This window comes from Protopterus annectens, chromosome 1.part2 (genome assembly GCF_019279795.1).
Source record: "Protopterus annectens isolate FY-2018-M chromosome 1.part2, PAN1.0, whole genome shotgun sequence".
Classification (NCBI taxonomy): domain Eukaryota; kingdom Metazoa; phylum Chordata; order Ceratodontiformes; family Protopteridae; genus Protopterus; species Protopterus annectens.
Genome location: NC_056727.1, coordinates 216721076 through 216738642, shown reverse-complemented (window position 1 = coordinate 216738642; position 17567 = coordinate 216721076). Strand labels below are relative to the sequence as shown.

Below are 17567 nucleotides of genomic sequence, written 5' to 3'. Positions count from 1 at the left end.
TCTTCTAGCTAGGGGTCACCACAGTGGATCACCTATCCGCTCATGATTGGCAGTGGAGTTTTTACGGTGTCAAGTTGCCAGCCCAGCACCCAACCTTCCACAGAATGCACACACTCACACCTAGGGCCAATTTAGAGTGCCCAGTCAACCTACAGCATGTCTTTGGGATGAAACCGAAGCACCCAGAGAAAACCCACACAACCACAGGGAGGACATGCAGACTCCGCACAGAAGGCACCCCAGCTGAGGATTGAACCAGAGAGCCTCTTGCTGTGAGGTGGCAACACTAACCACTGCACCACTGTGGCCACCCGATGACAGATACTAACTAGTGAGTGTAAACAATGGATTTGGTAGGTCTTATAGGTATCTCAGGGCAAATCGTATAAGTTGCAACCATTAAGAATAATGGGTTTGTTCATTTATTTTTTTAATTGCTGCTGCTGTTTCCTTAACATAATGTGAATTCCATCTTAATAAGGTGATTACTGACAGACTTCCAGGTTCAAAGTAACTTGCGATAGATGAGTTGCCAGACAGTTTGCATTAAATTTGCAAGAAGCATGCAATTGCTAAGAGAGCATTTGCAGAAAGCCAAGAAAGGACTGTTACAATAATAAATGGTTACTATGCTAAATTGTGCCAGTCCAAGGTGAACAGATTCATTTGACTTTAGGGGTAAAATGAATTGTTGAAGTTCCTCCTCCTAATCCAGAAGTTGTTCAGTTTTGTTAAGAAAATGTGCAGTCATCATACCTCTCAACCTCTTACAGCAAGAAGTCTGAACAAAGCCACAAATAAATGGGTGGAGTAGCTAACTGCTCTAACAAACTTAGAAAGTAGCTAGAATAACAGGTTTTGCATTAACTTAAATTTTCTGAAAGAGATGCATTTTCTTTTCTTCACTCACCTACCAGAACTTTGAATAAAGTTTTCATAAATCGATAAACAAAGTCTTTACTGACATCAACCATTTTTATTTTCTAGGTAAAATGTAGTAAGATTATTGTTTTACTGATAAGAGAGCATCGGCTTTTGTTCGGATTTTGTCCACACTGTTTCCAAAGGTTAGTGTCATTCAAAACTTTTTCTAATAACGGATTATTTTGAAAGGAGATGCAGTCTGAAACTCAGTTGTCTGTCCTCGTTTTTCTGACTTCAGTCCTCAAGGTTTTTGCCAGTGTTTTGCCAGACAAAAACAATTTTATGCGAAATAGATAATGAGGCAAAAACTGGACATTCTGTCTGGACAATTGAGAGGTATGGTGGTCGAACTACAATAGGGGTCGAACTGTATCTGACAAAATATAGATTGCATAGATATATTTATTTCTGCTGTACTTACTGAGTGAATGTTGGCAATTGTAATGCAGTCATTTTCTTGGTTGTTTTGCATGATGACAGTAACCGTGAGGTTCAGAATATTTTGATGCAAGACATGTTGTTGTTATCTGAGTGACAAGTAATGTTGTCGTTGCATGCGGTAATATGATCCAACAGCTAAGGGTGACCATTTATCAGTGCTTGGGTCTGTGGTGCCTTCCAGCTCTGCATATTCTCCTTGTCCACGTGTTTTCCCCACCCTCTGTGATCTCCTTTTTCATATTCTCCTTGTCCACGTGTTTTCCCACCCTCTGTGATCTTCCTTTTTTTTCCACATTTTAAAGACATGCCACTGATACATGAGCTGTTAATGACTGCATCATCTGCATGTTTATCTGTCTTGTGATGGGCTGCAGCATTGGTTCTCTGTTCTAATGCCTCCTCCTGCTGGCTTAGCTGATCCTCAGTAGTACGGTAGCTTAAATTACTGAATATACTGCCATTATTTATCTTCGTTGTTTTGATTAAGTGACCCACCACAATGGATAGTTTATTATCGTGATCATAACAAGTGAGCTGCCACTTTACTAGTTTTTGGCATGCTTTTCAGTGAATTTGTGGACAGTACCACTTTCAGCAAAAGACATGGTTATATAAAGGAAGAGTTTTTGTGTGCACGGTGTATGTTCTTACAGAGATGATAGACTTGCAGCTGGCAATCACGCAGTAGAGGAACTCTGTATAACTTGTCCCCATTTTTTGTATTGAGTAATGTCCTGTAAGTACATACCTACAAGCAAGGATGCAGCCAGGATTTTCTAATTCTGCACCAGCATCAGGAATGTAACCATCCCCAACATACCTCTCAACTGTCCAGATATCAGCAGAATGTCCAGATTTTTTCCTCATATTTTTGGTTAGTTTCTCTTAAAATGTATGTGTTTTTTTTAGCAAATCAGTGATGAGTGAGGACTTAATTCACTAAATAATGAGGGATATTTAAATTTCATACTTAATATGCTTCAGAAAATGCTTGGTAACAGAAAAACTTTTATTCTAGCAACTTTCTAAGTTTATAACAGCATACAATATTTAACATTTATCTCGGTTTTTGGGCCTTTGTCGCCTCATTATTTTGACTTTGTCTAGGTTTCTTGGGTTAAGAGGTTGAGAGAGGTATGACTGGAACTCTAAAAACAGGATTGCACCAAAACTGATGTACTTCATTATTCCCTTCTGCATAAATCGGGCAGCAAAGGCCTTGACAACACATGACAACACATGACAGTAATTATGTAGAACAGCCTGCAAATGTCAAATTCCCACTTTCAACTTTTTATGAATAGATTCTGGTTTAATGTTTTGTCTGGTTTTCAATTTGCGTTAGAATGCCGGTATCCCACAACCCCATTGGAGTGAATGTGGTTGCATAATTTTGTATTCAAATTTTATGTTAATCAGCAGCCAGATTTTTGGCCAGTTGTACCTACTTTTCATGGGCCTTTGCCCAGAGTTCTGATGTTTCCAGGTTGAGAGGTATGGTTGCTTGTTACAAATGATGCAAGCTATAGTTTAAAAGACAGAAGGTCCTTTTTTTTTTTGCTGTTCTGAGTTGAGAAGCATATCAAGAATGGATCTGGTGTGCTCCTACTTGGGTCACTAAATGAACATGGGTTGTCAGTGTGACAGATGGGAATATTCCCCTGTGCCTACAGCATATCTTTCATAAATTATTCTTTCATAATCTTCAATTCAGTAGAATTAAATGGAGGCCATGTGTGACTCATTACGTGTCAGGAGAGGAAAATATCCCTCATCAGCTGTATATAGGATCAAGCCAGAAAGACCCCAGGACAAAAAAGACAAGCATTTATGTCTAAACAAAAATTGAAAACTTCTTCTGATTAAAACAAAATGGGGAATTCACAATTTACTCCTGAGGGCATAAAAGTTTTTCAGCACACTGTGTCTTGAATGCGTAATACACTCAGGCTAATAAGCCAGACTCTACTAACTGTAGACCTGTGTCATTGTTTTTAGGCTTATCAGTAGATCATAGGTAGATAGTCTGTTCATGCTCTGAATGCCATCCATTATATCACGGCTGAGTACTAAATCAGCTTCAAATAAAAGTTAAAAACATGATCCACAGTGGATAAACATAGGACCAAATCAGAGACATCCTAGCAACACAAAGGAAAGATCGGTAAAAATATTTACTGCATATCATCTGTTAGAAACCATTTTAAAGTGTGACCTTATTATAAAGTAAGCAGGGGACAGTTAATTAGTCTGTGGAGACCACCAGCAGTTTTAACTACCATGTGGGAGGTGCCAAGGGTGGGAGGTTGGCATAATGGTTAAGGTGTGGGGTTGGGAGGGTGGCCTAATGGTTAAGGTGTTTGCCTTACAAACACAAGGTACAGGGTTTGAGTCTCACAGGGGATAAATGGCTAGGCTTAAAATGGCTCGCAGGGGCAGTTAGCCTAGTACTAATCTATGAACCTATGAACCTATGAACCATGTACTGCCATGCATGTACAACAGGCTGCTAATTACTATATCATTACCAGTTCCAGAAACATAATTTCACAGTAAAGAAAGAGAATAATGTCAACATCTAGTGTCCTATCATTTCCAGAGTGTAATACGTCATAAGGCCATGTGCTAGGCAACTTTAAGGCACTCACAACATGCTATATCATTATAAAACACACTTCCGTATGTATTACTATGACCATGTAACTGGTACAGTTTGACTTCCGATTGACAAATTAATCTAATACCAGATTAGGCTTTAGATTCAATTAATTTAATGCCAAATTAAGACCTGCTTTAAAGATCTCTTCTTTGATGACAAAATGTTATATTATCCATTTAAATATAAAAATTCTGAATCATCTTTGCTAATAAAAAACCCTCTGTCATGCCCTGCTGCTGTATTTGTATATTTCAGTAACATATTCAGACATAATGTAACACCTACAAATAGCCCATATTACCTCATCTATGACTATACTGAAAATGTAATATGTTGTCAGCATAATCGCTTACACAGTTTACCCAGGCAAACTGTATACATCAATAAATGTGTCTGTAGAGAAGGGGTTGCTTTTGTTGGTTATGATGTCTGACCATTGTAGTTCTCTATATATAATCATTTCACACAACATGACTATCTTTTGAAGCTCAGGTAACATAGGCTCATAAGTTCATAGGTAGTTACTTGGCTAACAACCCCAAAGGGGTCTTTTTAAGCCTAGTCATGCTGTCCAAGGTGAGAATTAAACCCTGTATCTTGTGTTGGTGAGGTAAACACCATAACCATTATGCCAACTTCCAACCCCTAAAAAACACTAGGCTATTAGTTTGCAGACTATTACTAGCTTAGCCAATGACCAAAGGTCAGAATCAAACCCTGTGCAGTGTATCTGAGAGGTAAAGACTTTTACTGTTATGACAAACCTTCCCCTATATCACAGATTACTGAAACCAAGTTTTGTAGCCTAATACAACAAATTCTAATTTCATTCATTTACATTTTTGTCCTGAAAATGCAAACATTTCTTTAAATGTGCAAACAGAGTGAAAGGGGCTTACCTTTGGAAAATATGCTTCGAAGCGCTTCTGATGCATACGTTTGTGGCAAACTGATGCTTAGATACCTCAGTGGATATGGTATACATTCCATGGGCCAGACAATTCCTAAAAGCAATATAAAATTAAGACAAAAAACAGAATGGTCAGTAAAACAACTCCTGTTTCATTGTATTGTAACTATCAAAAGCTGCATAATAACACTGTGTTGCAGGCAGACAGGTGGAGTGGTATAGTCCCCAAGATTCAGAAAGATAACAATCACTAATATTAAGCTGGCAATGTAATAATGTCCAATAGCATGATGGTAATAATCTGTGACTCAGAAACTTGATAACGCTGCACTGAGCAATGTCTCATTTGTGGCTTATCATGACTCTGAATTGGACACACTGCACTATTAGACTTAACCAAGCTAGTAATACCTTTACCAAACCATGCAATATGGTGGTGCAGGCACCTTCTAACATGTGCTTGCACAAGTACATTACACACACACACACACACACACACACACACACACACACACACACACACACACACACACACACGCAAACATATGCATCCATACACATATGCATACTCAAACACACACACACATCTGGTTGGTATTTATGTGAAAGGGCACACTACTAGATAGCATTAGCCACATCTGCAGATGCTGCACTTGCATGTAGTGTCACCAGAATGCCCACTGTCTGTGCTACAGGTAGGTGCCTTTGTACACTTGTAGCAGTACGCAGTCCCTTAATTTCTCAGGTGCACTATGACATTCTGAAGAGTGAGTTTTTTCACAGTGCATTATGTCTTTCTGAATTCCAGGACATATCTTTTGGTAAATTATTCGGTAAGCACACTTCACCATTCCAAAATCTATCACACAGAAGTTGTACTACATTTAACGCTTTTGTAATAGATAATTTAAGATCTTAATTACTAAAGGATCTTAGGGTTGTATAAGTAGTTCAAAATATTCTGAAGTTAACTGAAATGTTAATCCAGAGCTTTTCAATACTGCATTAACACCGTTTCATGTGAAAGAAGCAACTAATCACAATTTAATCAATACAGCAGCATAACTAGTGTTTATCAAAAGTCACATAAAAAGACTGGTTTAAAATAGTTTAATGCTTGCTGTCCTGAATACCAACAGTAGAGGAGATCATAAAGAAACATTTATATAATTTAGTGGCAAAGGTAATTTCTCATAAGGTGTCATTATTTTTTTAAATATGAATCCAAGAGGAGACAAACTGAAAATACAAGTGGATAACTCAAAGGAGATACAATGACTTTTTGTTACAGAAAGGGTTATACATGATCGAAACAGCCTTCTTGACGAAGCAGTACATTCAGAAACTGTGAAAGTTTTCAAGAATGCAGGGGGCAGATATAAATCAGTTCTTATGAAGGGTGAAAAGAGATTATCATTCATTGCTAGGAAGATAAAAAATAAGAACCTGGAGAAAAATAAATAATTCACTTTCATTTTCTGAATGTGTTCTGTTGATACAACCACTCAAGTTTGCAACAAATAAATGGACACTCTTTGCATGAATGCTAAAGAACATATGATTAATTACACATTTTGCCCAAAACTAGCACTAGTCTTGGAGAAATGCAGCAAAGACACTTCATGAATATATACTTCTAGTATAAAATCTGGACAGCTGAATGTATCAGAGTTTTAAATGCTTCAATATTTTTACCTTGGATTCTTTGTATATAGTATAAATGCTTTGTTTAGAGAATGTTAAAGATATTCTAGCTTTATTATTAGTTAAGACTAAGTATTGAATGCATTCTTTGTATTATGTCATAAAACAAGTATTATTTTAATTTCTATTTATTAATGCAAATATCTTGATCAATTAAGTGTGATGCGTATATGATCTTAATTGGAAAATCAATAAAATATGTAAACAAACCAAAACAAATCTTCCTTAGTATTTTCTAATCCATACTTTACTTTATAGTTTTGTTCCACAGTCCTATTGTAAAACTCTAGAATTAAAGCTAACTCACACCAGTGGCACAGACTCAGCATTAAAAAGCTCATGTACTGGCATGACAAATGTCTGTTTTCATGATAAATATATCTGAAGAAAATTGCACTAAGTACAGATGCATATTTAACTTACGCAGTAAATACTATAAAGAGGAACACAGATTATAAGCTTGAAGAATACTGCAGTCCAATCTTAACAGAAATCCTGAAATACAATAAAATAAATTTGGTATATCTATAACTGTCCTTCACACAATACCAGCCTTTCTGATCAGCAAACTGCACAAAGACTAATCTTTATTTATAGTCTTTATTTAACATCTTCGGCATAAGTGCCATGCATAAAAAGTGCATGAACATTGTCATTTGATATTTAAGTTAAAGTTATATAGATACATATCTATATCTAATATATATATATATATATATATATATATATATATATATATATATATATGTGTGTGTGTGTGTGTGTGTGTATACATCTATGTACAGTTTACCATCAAATGGTTGAATTGCATCCATGCCACTAGCACTTGTTCAAAAGGTTCTTTTCAAAATTTCATAATGTTATAAAATTTCTTATCGAATCTACAATGCCGAAACCCTATTCCTGTTCTACATCCCGGATGGCAAATGGGTTTTTGCACAAAACTCCTGGAAATATTGAATGTCAAACTCCAATTTTACCATGTTCGACATTAGGGAGAAAAATTATTTCAGATTTTGACCTTTAAGTTCGGCATTGCAAACACTCGCACAGATGCATTTCAACAATTTGATGGTAAACCTATATGTGTGTGTGTGTCTGCGTGTGTGTGTGTGTGTGTGAGTGTGTGTGTGTGTGTGTATATAGATATATATATATATATATATATATATATATATATATATATATATATATATATATAGATATAGATACACACACACACATATATATATATATATATATATTTTATATATATATATATATATATATATATATATATATTATATATGTTTTATATATATATATATATATCTAAATTAAATTGCAAAATTAGTTATATGCTTTCAATGCAGGTTTAAAAATACATAAATACATTCTTATAGAGATGCCAGAATTAACACCTATGTCTCACAAGTCTATGTCAGGAAAAGTAGCTGAGGCCATAGGAGAGATGTCAGGTAGACAAATGGATGCTTACCTAAGACCTCCACATGAGTTGTAAAAATAACAATTATCCCTTCAGCAGAAGATCTAAATAACTATGGTTTGATATAGAGCAACAAGAATTTGATGGGACCAGATAAGAGAATATTTATGAGGACAAGCTGGGAGGCACAGTGGTACAGTGGTTAACGTTGTTGCCTCACAGCAAGAGGTTCCCCATTTCAATTCTCAGCTGGGGTGACTTCTATGTGGAGTTTGCATGTCCTCCCTGTGTTTGCATGGGTTTCCTCTGGCTATTCCAGTTTCCTCCCACATTCCAAAGACATGCATCTGGAGCATTTCTCCGTAGGCCTCTGCTGAAACCAGGCTCTGTCCTTGTTAGGCTTTCCTGGTTAACAAATGTTAAATAATAATGAAATGGAGTAACAAAGCATGTCCATATTAGTAATGGTGACAATATTTTATGTGCTTATGTCTCTTTCTGTTGAAACAAACTCTTAGAGGTAGTAGCAGTTCTATTATGTTGATGTCAAAGTAACAAGATCACCTTAATGAGCATGTTAGACCTCGTCTGAATGATAGATTCTCACTAGTTCCTTCTCTTGAGAAGATCCTCATTTATATGTTGAATTCATTGATTGGCATTTATTTCACGTGTTCCTTTTACTACCTTAAAATGTGCACAGTGAATGTAGTACAAACTGAAGGCTAATCAATAAATGTAACCAATTATTTATTTATCTAGAGCAGTTCTTCGCCTTTGATTCCTCTGTTGTACCATTTTTTGGGAAAAAGCTCATATTGGTGAATACCCAGCTATCTGCATATTTAAGGATTTTGCTTGGATACTGCATTAAGTTAAAACTTTCCTTTGAAAAGCCATAAGAAGAAAAATGGCTAAACACTGGTCTTTGTTGTCTGGCTACAATCACTGGCAAACCTCCTGGCATCTGATGAGTCTTTCTGTCCATTCAGCCAATAAAAAGGGCACAAACACTCTAGTTTGCCTCAGGTCTTTCAGGGAGACCAGTATAAATAATGTCTCTTTCCCTTGGTCTGAATTCTAAATGAATCAGTCTTATTTCTTCTAATTCTTCCTTGACAACTATATGTATTAGCTTGTGATTTATACCTAATATATCAGAGTGCCTGCATGTCACCCACATATTCTGTCAATATGTAATCTATTTATTTTCCTTTTCCATGGCTAGAAATATAAACTCCTCTTATGATGCACTCATTTCTAATATCTTAGTTATTATTAATGAACAAAGTCACTTGGTATGGTTGGAGATCTTCAGATTATGCTCCTTCAACCAATGCATTTGATTCATTCCCATCTTCAGACAAATCTAACACTCTTTCTTAACTTGCAGACAATCAGATATTTATTTTTTAATCTTCTTAGGATTATGTGTTTCATTTGCAAGCATCCACAAACACCTACCCATTTTTAGTTGGTTAATCAGCAATGTAAAATATTAATTCTTTCTGAAATCACTTTGTTTTTGTGATTTCATATTAATGTTGTGCAGAGCATCTTGTTTATGCTGGTAGTTTTTACAAAACAAAACCAGAAGTCCAAAACGTTTTTTTGATTTTGTTAGATGTTTACAGTGCATGTATATGTATTCCATGATCTCCTCCATGGGGATTCCGGTGAAGCTCTTTTATAGTTGAAATTATGAGACATTAACAAAACCTGCTGGACCGGCAGGTTTGTCTTCCAGGGGATAGACTTCCCATACATGTCAAACATAGTACGTCACTGACCCTCTTCAAGCAGAACCTTGATGAATGGATGGGAAACCACAAATTTGTCCCACGGGTTCCACATGTGTCTCTCATTGACAGGGGTGACAGGTGCTGACTGAGGTTTTTTTTTTTTGAGGATAAATTTGGCTAGGGTTGTATCCCCAGGGATATTAGTCTAGTAATCTCCTATGATCCTATGAACACATTGCACACAGAAGCATTGGCTAAGGATTCCCAGGACATCACTGCTATATATGTTGGCTGACAACTACTGAAGCAACAAGGTGGAGTAAGGGCTGGTGCTTGTCATGCTGGTAACCCTTGGACCTAATGACAAACACCAGAGGTGATAGAAGTAGTCAGGTTAAAGAAAGATGCCTCCCATGAACTCCTAGCAAAAGGTAGCCCCAGCATTTAACTAGCAGGTTGTGGACAACCCAGGAAAGTAGCAGCTATAGCAGTCATCAAAGGGAAGTTTGGTGAGACCATGGAGAATGACATTCAGATAGCCATCTGGTGATTTAGCAGGAGTAGTGGGATATCATCCAAGCTGTTCTTTGATGTGAAGATTTTTGATAGCTAAAATTAGCACTTTAAGGGAATCCCAAATCCAGTGGACATATCTTCCTCTGAGGAGGCAATAGTAGGGGCAGAATAGTATCATCATGACAGAGCGGGGGTAATCATGGGTTTTCAATATTTCCACTCTGGCAAAGCTATGGGAATCATAGAGATCTGGCCAGAAATGTTAAAGATGCTGGCTGTTGTTGATATGTTATAGTTAACATGTCTTTTCAATGTTGACTGTCTTGCTAGGACAACGTTTATGGATTTTGGCCCTGAAATTGTAGTTTATTGGTCATTTGGGCAGTTTTTTCATCTCTTTCTACTTTCTGGTTAAAAGCCTGTTTTGCATTTGGTCCCCACCTTTCCTATAGCTAGTGTAATCCAGGTACAGATTTGCTGTATCCAGGACCGTTGGTAAGCTTCTGAGCCCCCCAAGCCCTTCTGTGTTGGAGAGAAGCCTTCTAGCTTATCAGTGGGAGTGGTAAGCACTTTGTAACCTATCTACCACAGGAGGAGTGGTTTCTGGCCCAGGAATTATAGTTTATTGGCTGTTTGGGAAGCTTTTCCAGCTCTTTCAACCTTCTGATTTAAAAGCCTGTGTTTGCGCTTGTTTCCTGCCTTTCCTGTTACTTGTCTAGTCCTGGTACAGATTTGCTCTATTCCAGGACTCTTTGTAAGCTTCTGAGCCCCCAAGCCTTTCTGTGTTGGAGGGAAGCCTTCTAGCTTATCAGTGGGAGTGGTAAGCATTAGGTAGCCTATTTACCACAACAGGAGTGGGTCCTGGCCTAGAAATTGTAGCTACTGGCCGTTTGGGCAGTTTTTTTCCATCTCTTTCAACGTTCTGGTTTAAAAGCTGTACTTGCGCTTGTTTCCCACTTTTCCTGTAACTAGCCTAGTCCAGATACAGAGTTGCTGTATCCAGGACTGTTGATAAGCTTCTGAGCCTTGCAAGCCTTTCTGTATTGGAGAAAAGCCTTCTAGCTTATCAGTGGGAGTGGTAAGCACTAGGTAGCCTGTCTATCATGAGAGGAGAGGTTCTTGGCCCAGAAATTGTATTTTATTGACCATTTGGACAGTTTGTCCATCTCTTTCATCATTCTGGTTTAAAAGACCACATCTGCGCTTGTTTCCCATCTTTCCTGTAACTGACCTACTGGTAGCACTAGAAAGCCTTAAACTGATACAAGCCCTCTAGCTTAGGAGTGAGACTTTGGACTGATTAAGTATCGGTTTTCTGTACTTTCTTGTTGTACTTAACTGTTTTCCACCTAAACACAGAATTTTCAGGCTAGTGCTGAATTCAGGCCTGTGATACTAGTTTCTGAGTTGCTCATACCTTACTTGAATAGAAGGAAGTTTCTCTGTTCACCTGTGAGAGAGGGGAGCTTTGAGCAATCTATCTGTCCCTGGAGGGAGTGGTTCCAGCCCAGAAGTTAGTAGTTTATTACCCATTTTGGGCTAATTTCTATCTCTTTCATTTCCCTACTATAAAAACTGTGTCTCCTCTTCAGTTTTTCCCTTGAAACTAGTCTAACTCTCAACCTAAGCACTCAAAAAGCATCTTACAGCCCAGCACTTGCTCAGACCTAATAGCAAGCACTAATATACCCTGACACTGATTGCCCAAGGTTCTTTATTCACCCCTCACCAACCAAGCGACTAAGCAGTTCACCCTACTATTCAGGCATGACCAAAGAGCAACTTCAGGTGCACTCTCCAGTCCAGCTGGTGAATCTGGGTATCCTGAGGCAATGTTACAAGTGCCTTATGTACATAAACAACCCTCTCCTCCTAACACAAAACACTAACATATGCGAGAGATGCAATTATACAGCCAAGCTGGAAGCTAAGCTGTCTCCACCCAAGACTGGAATGGACAGTCATGAGGAGAAGGTTAACACTTGCACCACAACTCCAGCTGCACACAGACCTACTAAAACAGCACTGGCAAAAAATACATATAAATACACAAAATCATACTCGGAGGCTTTAAATAAAAACCTGCAAAATCATCAGAGACCTCCAAAGCAGACACCCAAACAACCTGCACTTCCCGTCACAAACCAGACAACACATAAAACACAAAATCAGTGTGCCGCACAATCACAGCCCTTAAGGTGAAATAACATACCTAACACACTAGTAATGGGTGACTCTATAGTCAGGCACACTGATGTCCCACTCACTAGGCTAGACAAGCAGAAGGTTACTGTTAGCTGCCTGTCGGGAGCCCGAATCCACCACATAACACAAGCACTCAGGTCACTCCAGAACAAGTACAAATATGACTCTGCCATTGTTCATGTTGGTGTGAATGACCTGAGACGTACCTCCCTGGACTACATGAAAAGAGATATGGAAGAGCTGTCTGATCATGTAGCCCAGGCTAGTATGACCCTGACCCTGAGTAGCATCCTGCCCTCACCAAGAATGATACCTCAGTATAAAGAGAAAATGATCAATTTCAACAATTGGCTAAGCTTCTGGTGTCATTCAAAGGGGATACAATGTCTGTCAGCCTGGGATGACATGCTCGACAAGCTTTATTTTATTTTTTTTATTTTACATTTGTTAACCGGGCTAGTCTAGCTGGATATATGTCCATTTTCAGTAGAGGCCTGGGGAGAAAAGCTCCACAGATACTAAATTACAAGCTACGTTGCTTCACAAGAGACGGCTTGCACCTGTCACCCTTAGGCTTTTGAATACTGGCCAAGGCTCTTGCTGCCTCCATAGTGGCTTTTTTAGGCAAGGTTCAAAAGTAAAACCCACCTCCGTAAACAACACAATTAACAAAATAACTGAGGGTTATGCTACCCAATGCCAGGAGTTTAAATCTCAAAATGCACGTGTTCGAAGCACTCCTCAGTATGGAGAATGTCAACATCTGTGCAGTAACTGAAACCTGGTTCAAGGTTACAGAGAGCACCCCAGCACTACCGGGCTACAACGCATGCCACATGTTTCGGCCACAGAACATGGACCGAAACACAAAAGGAGGGGGTGTATCCATATTCATTAAGGATACCTACACCTCCAGGTTAATGGCGCAGCATGATACCTCTGAGATCATCCTTGTGTAACTAACATCGGGCAAATCTGCAATGCAAATTGTGGCCTGCTACAGATCACCCTCCATGACCCAGGATCACCACTTCACCTTTCTGGAGACACTGGAAAACATGAAGGTCTTACCAAACACCCTGATATTGGGCGATTTCAATTACCCTGCCACTCATTGGGAAAACTACTCGAGTACAAATTCCCAGGTCCAGCGCTTCCTGGAATTCATCAACTCAAATGCCCTGGATCAGCTGGTAAACTCCCCTACAAGAGGTGAAAACATATTGGACCTGGTCATTACCAACATGGGCGACAGGTGTTCCACACCGGAGGTCAACCCATCACTGGTTAGATCAGACCATAAACTAATCACTCTGGATGTCCACACCCCTCCACCACCCCCAACTAAGGAAACCACAGTAAAAAAACTTTTCTAAAGCAGACTTCACCTTACTTAAGAAAGAGGTGGCAAGTTTCACAGCCCCCACGCTAAAGGATAACACTGTCCAAGATGCAGAAACCTTTACGAATGCACTCTATGAGCACCTACAAGGATGCATGGTTCGTGCCATCCCTAGCAAAACCAAGACTCACTCCTCTAAGAGAAGGAAACCAGTTTGGTGGACCCCTACAATAAACAGGCTATACAATAGAAGGAGGAAACTAGTTCAGAAAAAAAGCAAATGCCAAGAAGGAAAGACATCCCTGATCAGTATCAGTAAGAAACTGAGGTCTCTCATGAAATCATCCAAGGCTAACTTTGAAAGAAAAATAGCCAAGGATTCAAAAGATAACCACAAAGCCTTCTTTAGCTATGTTAGGAATCTAAGTGGCAACTCACAGATATGCACTGAACTAGTGCAAAATAGCGCAAAATATACTGAACCTACTAATATTGCCAACATCCTGGCAGATAGATTCAGTGCAAACTTCACCCCCCTTACCTCCAAAAGGGTCCACAACAATACCAGAAAAGTGTAGTGTCCCAAAAATCACAGACACACAGGTGAAGACAGCCCTTTCAAAAGCCAAAAACGCAGCGTCAATGGGACCAAATGGTGTCCCAGGCTGCATCTTGCACAAACTACATAACAAACTAACCTCCCACCTAAACACACTGTTCAACCTCAGCCTCTCCACAGGCTACGTGCTCACAGAATGGCACACAGCAATGGTTATTCCTCTCCACAAAGGAGGGGCCACAACTGACTCTGGTAACTATCCCCCCATAAGCCTGACTAGCCTGGTCTGCAAGGCTATGGAGCGCATCATCATGAAACTCATTAACAAAGACACTGGGGACCTTCAAACACTTGACCCGACCCAGTTCGGCTTTGGAAAGGGCAGATCATGCCTACTAAACCTGGCTGACTTCTTTGAGACAGTCACCAAGGCCATAGATGAGGGAAAGGTGGTTCACACAGCCTATCTTGACCTCGCCAAGGCTTTCAACACTATTCCCCACTCGGGTATTACAGAAAAACTCACCAGCCTGAACATAAACCCCTATGTCACGAGATGGGTTGCCAACTGGCTTACAGACAGCACTCACACAGTAAGAATAGTGGGCTCCAGGTCTGACTCTAAACCAGTCACAAGTGGTGTCCCGCAAGGCTTGGTCCTGGGACCCCTACTGTTTGGCATATACTTCTCAGAAGTACAGGCAAACACAGGAGGACTATGGCTAACCAAGTTCACCGATGACTGCAAATTGGGAGCCATAACTGACTCTCTGGCTGACATGGACATTCTCCAAAAGGGCCTTACTGAGTTGGACACCTGATGTCAAAGTAATGGCCTCAAATTAAATGCCAAAAATGCATAGTCATCCCGTTTGGGAAAAACAAAACACCCATGAATTACCACATAGGTGGCATCCCCCTTAATACAGAAGAGGTAATAAGAGATCTGGGGACCCAGGTAGATAGTAATCTCTCCTTTGACAATCATATTGCCAAAGTAGTTAAGAAATCCTTCTATCTGGCCCATCTAATTACTAAAGGGTTCGCATATAGAAATAAAGAGGTTACAGTGCCCCTCTACTCATCACTCATTAGACCCATCATAGAGTACGATGCCCCATTTGGGATGTACCTCACAAGACACTTCCAACAGCTGGAAAGACCACAAAAGTATCTCACCAAGAGGATTACTGGTCTCAAATATATGTCCTATGCAGCTCGACTGAAAAAACTCCGGCTGTACTCAGTGGCATATCGCTTACTCAGAGGTGATCTCAGCCTAACTTACAAAGCCTTGTCCAACTCAGAATTGATGGACATGCTCCACCTAAAGAAATCCAAGTCACTGCAAGTCACGCGCTCTAGTGAGCTAAACCTCACCACAACAATAAATAGAACATGCTGGAGGGATAGATTCCTGTCACAGAGACTCCCCATGCTTTGGAACAAAATTCCAAATTACATCAGGAAGAGCCCCTCACTTACACTCATCAAGAGAAACCTTGACGAGTGGATGGGTAACAGAAAATACACCCCTGGGATCACTTCATTAGCTCTGCTTGACAGAGGATCAGTTAATTAATCAATGGGGCGGCAAAAGCCGACACACTCTGGCTAGGCTTATAAATGCCCTCGTGCAGATAGCCTAGTACCTACCTATGAACCTATGAACCTATGGTAAACTGGAGTAGCTGACCTCATTTTTAGGAAAAGTAACATGTGATAGGTATTACACCATTCAGTCCCCCTGTGTAAGCATATATCTGAGTGCTGGAAGACAGACTTCATCTAATAGTCAATCCTTTGAATTAGGAACAGTAAAGCAGATTCTACCATTACTATGAAACCCTAGATTAACTCTGTGATTTCACAGATAGTGGAGAGGTCATGGAGATTGCTAATATGCCATCTACATGTGTTTTGTGAGCTGGGAGAAGGTGGGCATAAGATTCAGCTAATACAGTCTTGGCCCATCTCCTGGTTATAAGTTTCATGGACAGGATATCAAGGTATTGCAAAGAGTTGGACAGCATCCAGTTTGAGGGTGTGAGGGTTGCATCTTTGTTGTTTTTGGATAATATCATCTTAGACCCAAGCTGTTATCTCCAAAACATCAATCATATTTCACTGCTGAGTGTGAAACAGTTGGGATGACAATCAGCACCCCACAATCAAAAGTCATGGTTCTCTCCCAGAATGTAGTGGATTTTCACAACATGTTAACAGACAACCAGTGTCTCAAGTAAAGGAGCTTTGGTCACTTGCAGTCTTTTTATGAGAAAAGGTAAAGAAGGTAGAGGAGATTGGGAATTTGATCAGCAGATGGATGCAGTGGAAACAGTACTGCAGATGTTTTGCCAAATTGTGGTATTAAATCAGAACGTGAGTCATATATACAAGAGTGGGAGGTTGGCATAATGGTTAAGGTGTTTACTTTGTAGGCATCTCATATGGGATCATTGGCTAGGCTTAAAATGGCCCACAAGGGCAGTTAGCCTAGTATGAACCTATGAACCCAAGAGGCTGAATGAGGTTCCTGGACAAGGTAGCTGTCTCATTCTTGATGACAGAGTAAAGACGTTAGCAAAAAAAGAGGATTATGGAATCAGTTGAGGGGGTTGAGCAACTTGCAAAGTTGCCATATGCGCATCTCTTATGGGAGGTGTACTAGGCCTTGATCACTAGGAGGAGATCCTAGGACATATCAGGAGCATATTTCTTAACCTCTTATCGCAAGAAATCTGAACAAAGCCTAAAATAATGGGGGACAAAAGCATAACCATAGGAACAGATTATAAATATTGCTCTTATAAATTTAGAAAGTTGCTAGAACAACAGGATTTGTGTTAGCAAGCAATTTCTGATGGATATGGAGTCTGAAACACAAATGTATGTTGTTAGTGACTTCAATACTCAGCCAATTGCCAGAAAATCACAAATTTTATGAAGAACAGACTGAAAAACATGAGGCAAAATTCTGGACATTCTGTGAAAATTGGGACAGTTGAGAGGTCTGATTAGGAGGATTACATTTTCAGATTTCCTGGGAGATGAGTTAGAAGCTGTTATAAGGAGCCAAGGAAGTTGGTCTTCTTTGCTTCCCTGCAACAACCACAGCCCTGACTTTGACAAGCAGTTT

The 17567-nt window shown here is 39.4% G+C and overlaps 1 protein-coding gene across 3 annotated transcripts in view; it reads right to left on the bottom strand.

Moving 5' to 3' along the window:
- LOC122788685 (ABC transporter G family member 23-like) overlaps nucleotides 1–17567 on the bottom strand; it is a 1725589-nt gene that overhangs the window by 422307 nt on the left and 1285715 nt on the right. For all 3 annotated transcript variants that reach the window (XM_044055583.1, XM_044055595.1, XM_044055590.1), the window contains exon 19: nucleotides 4924–5028. In XM_044055583.1, the coding sequence (XP_043911518.1) occupies nucleotides 4924–5028 (105 nt within the window). The remainder of the gene's footprint in view (nucleotides 1–4923; nucleotides 5029–17567) is intronic.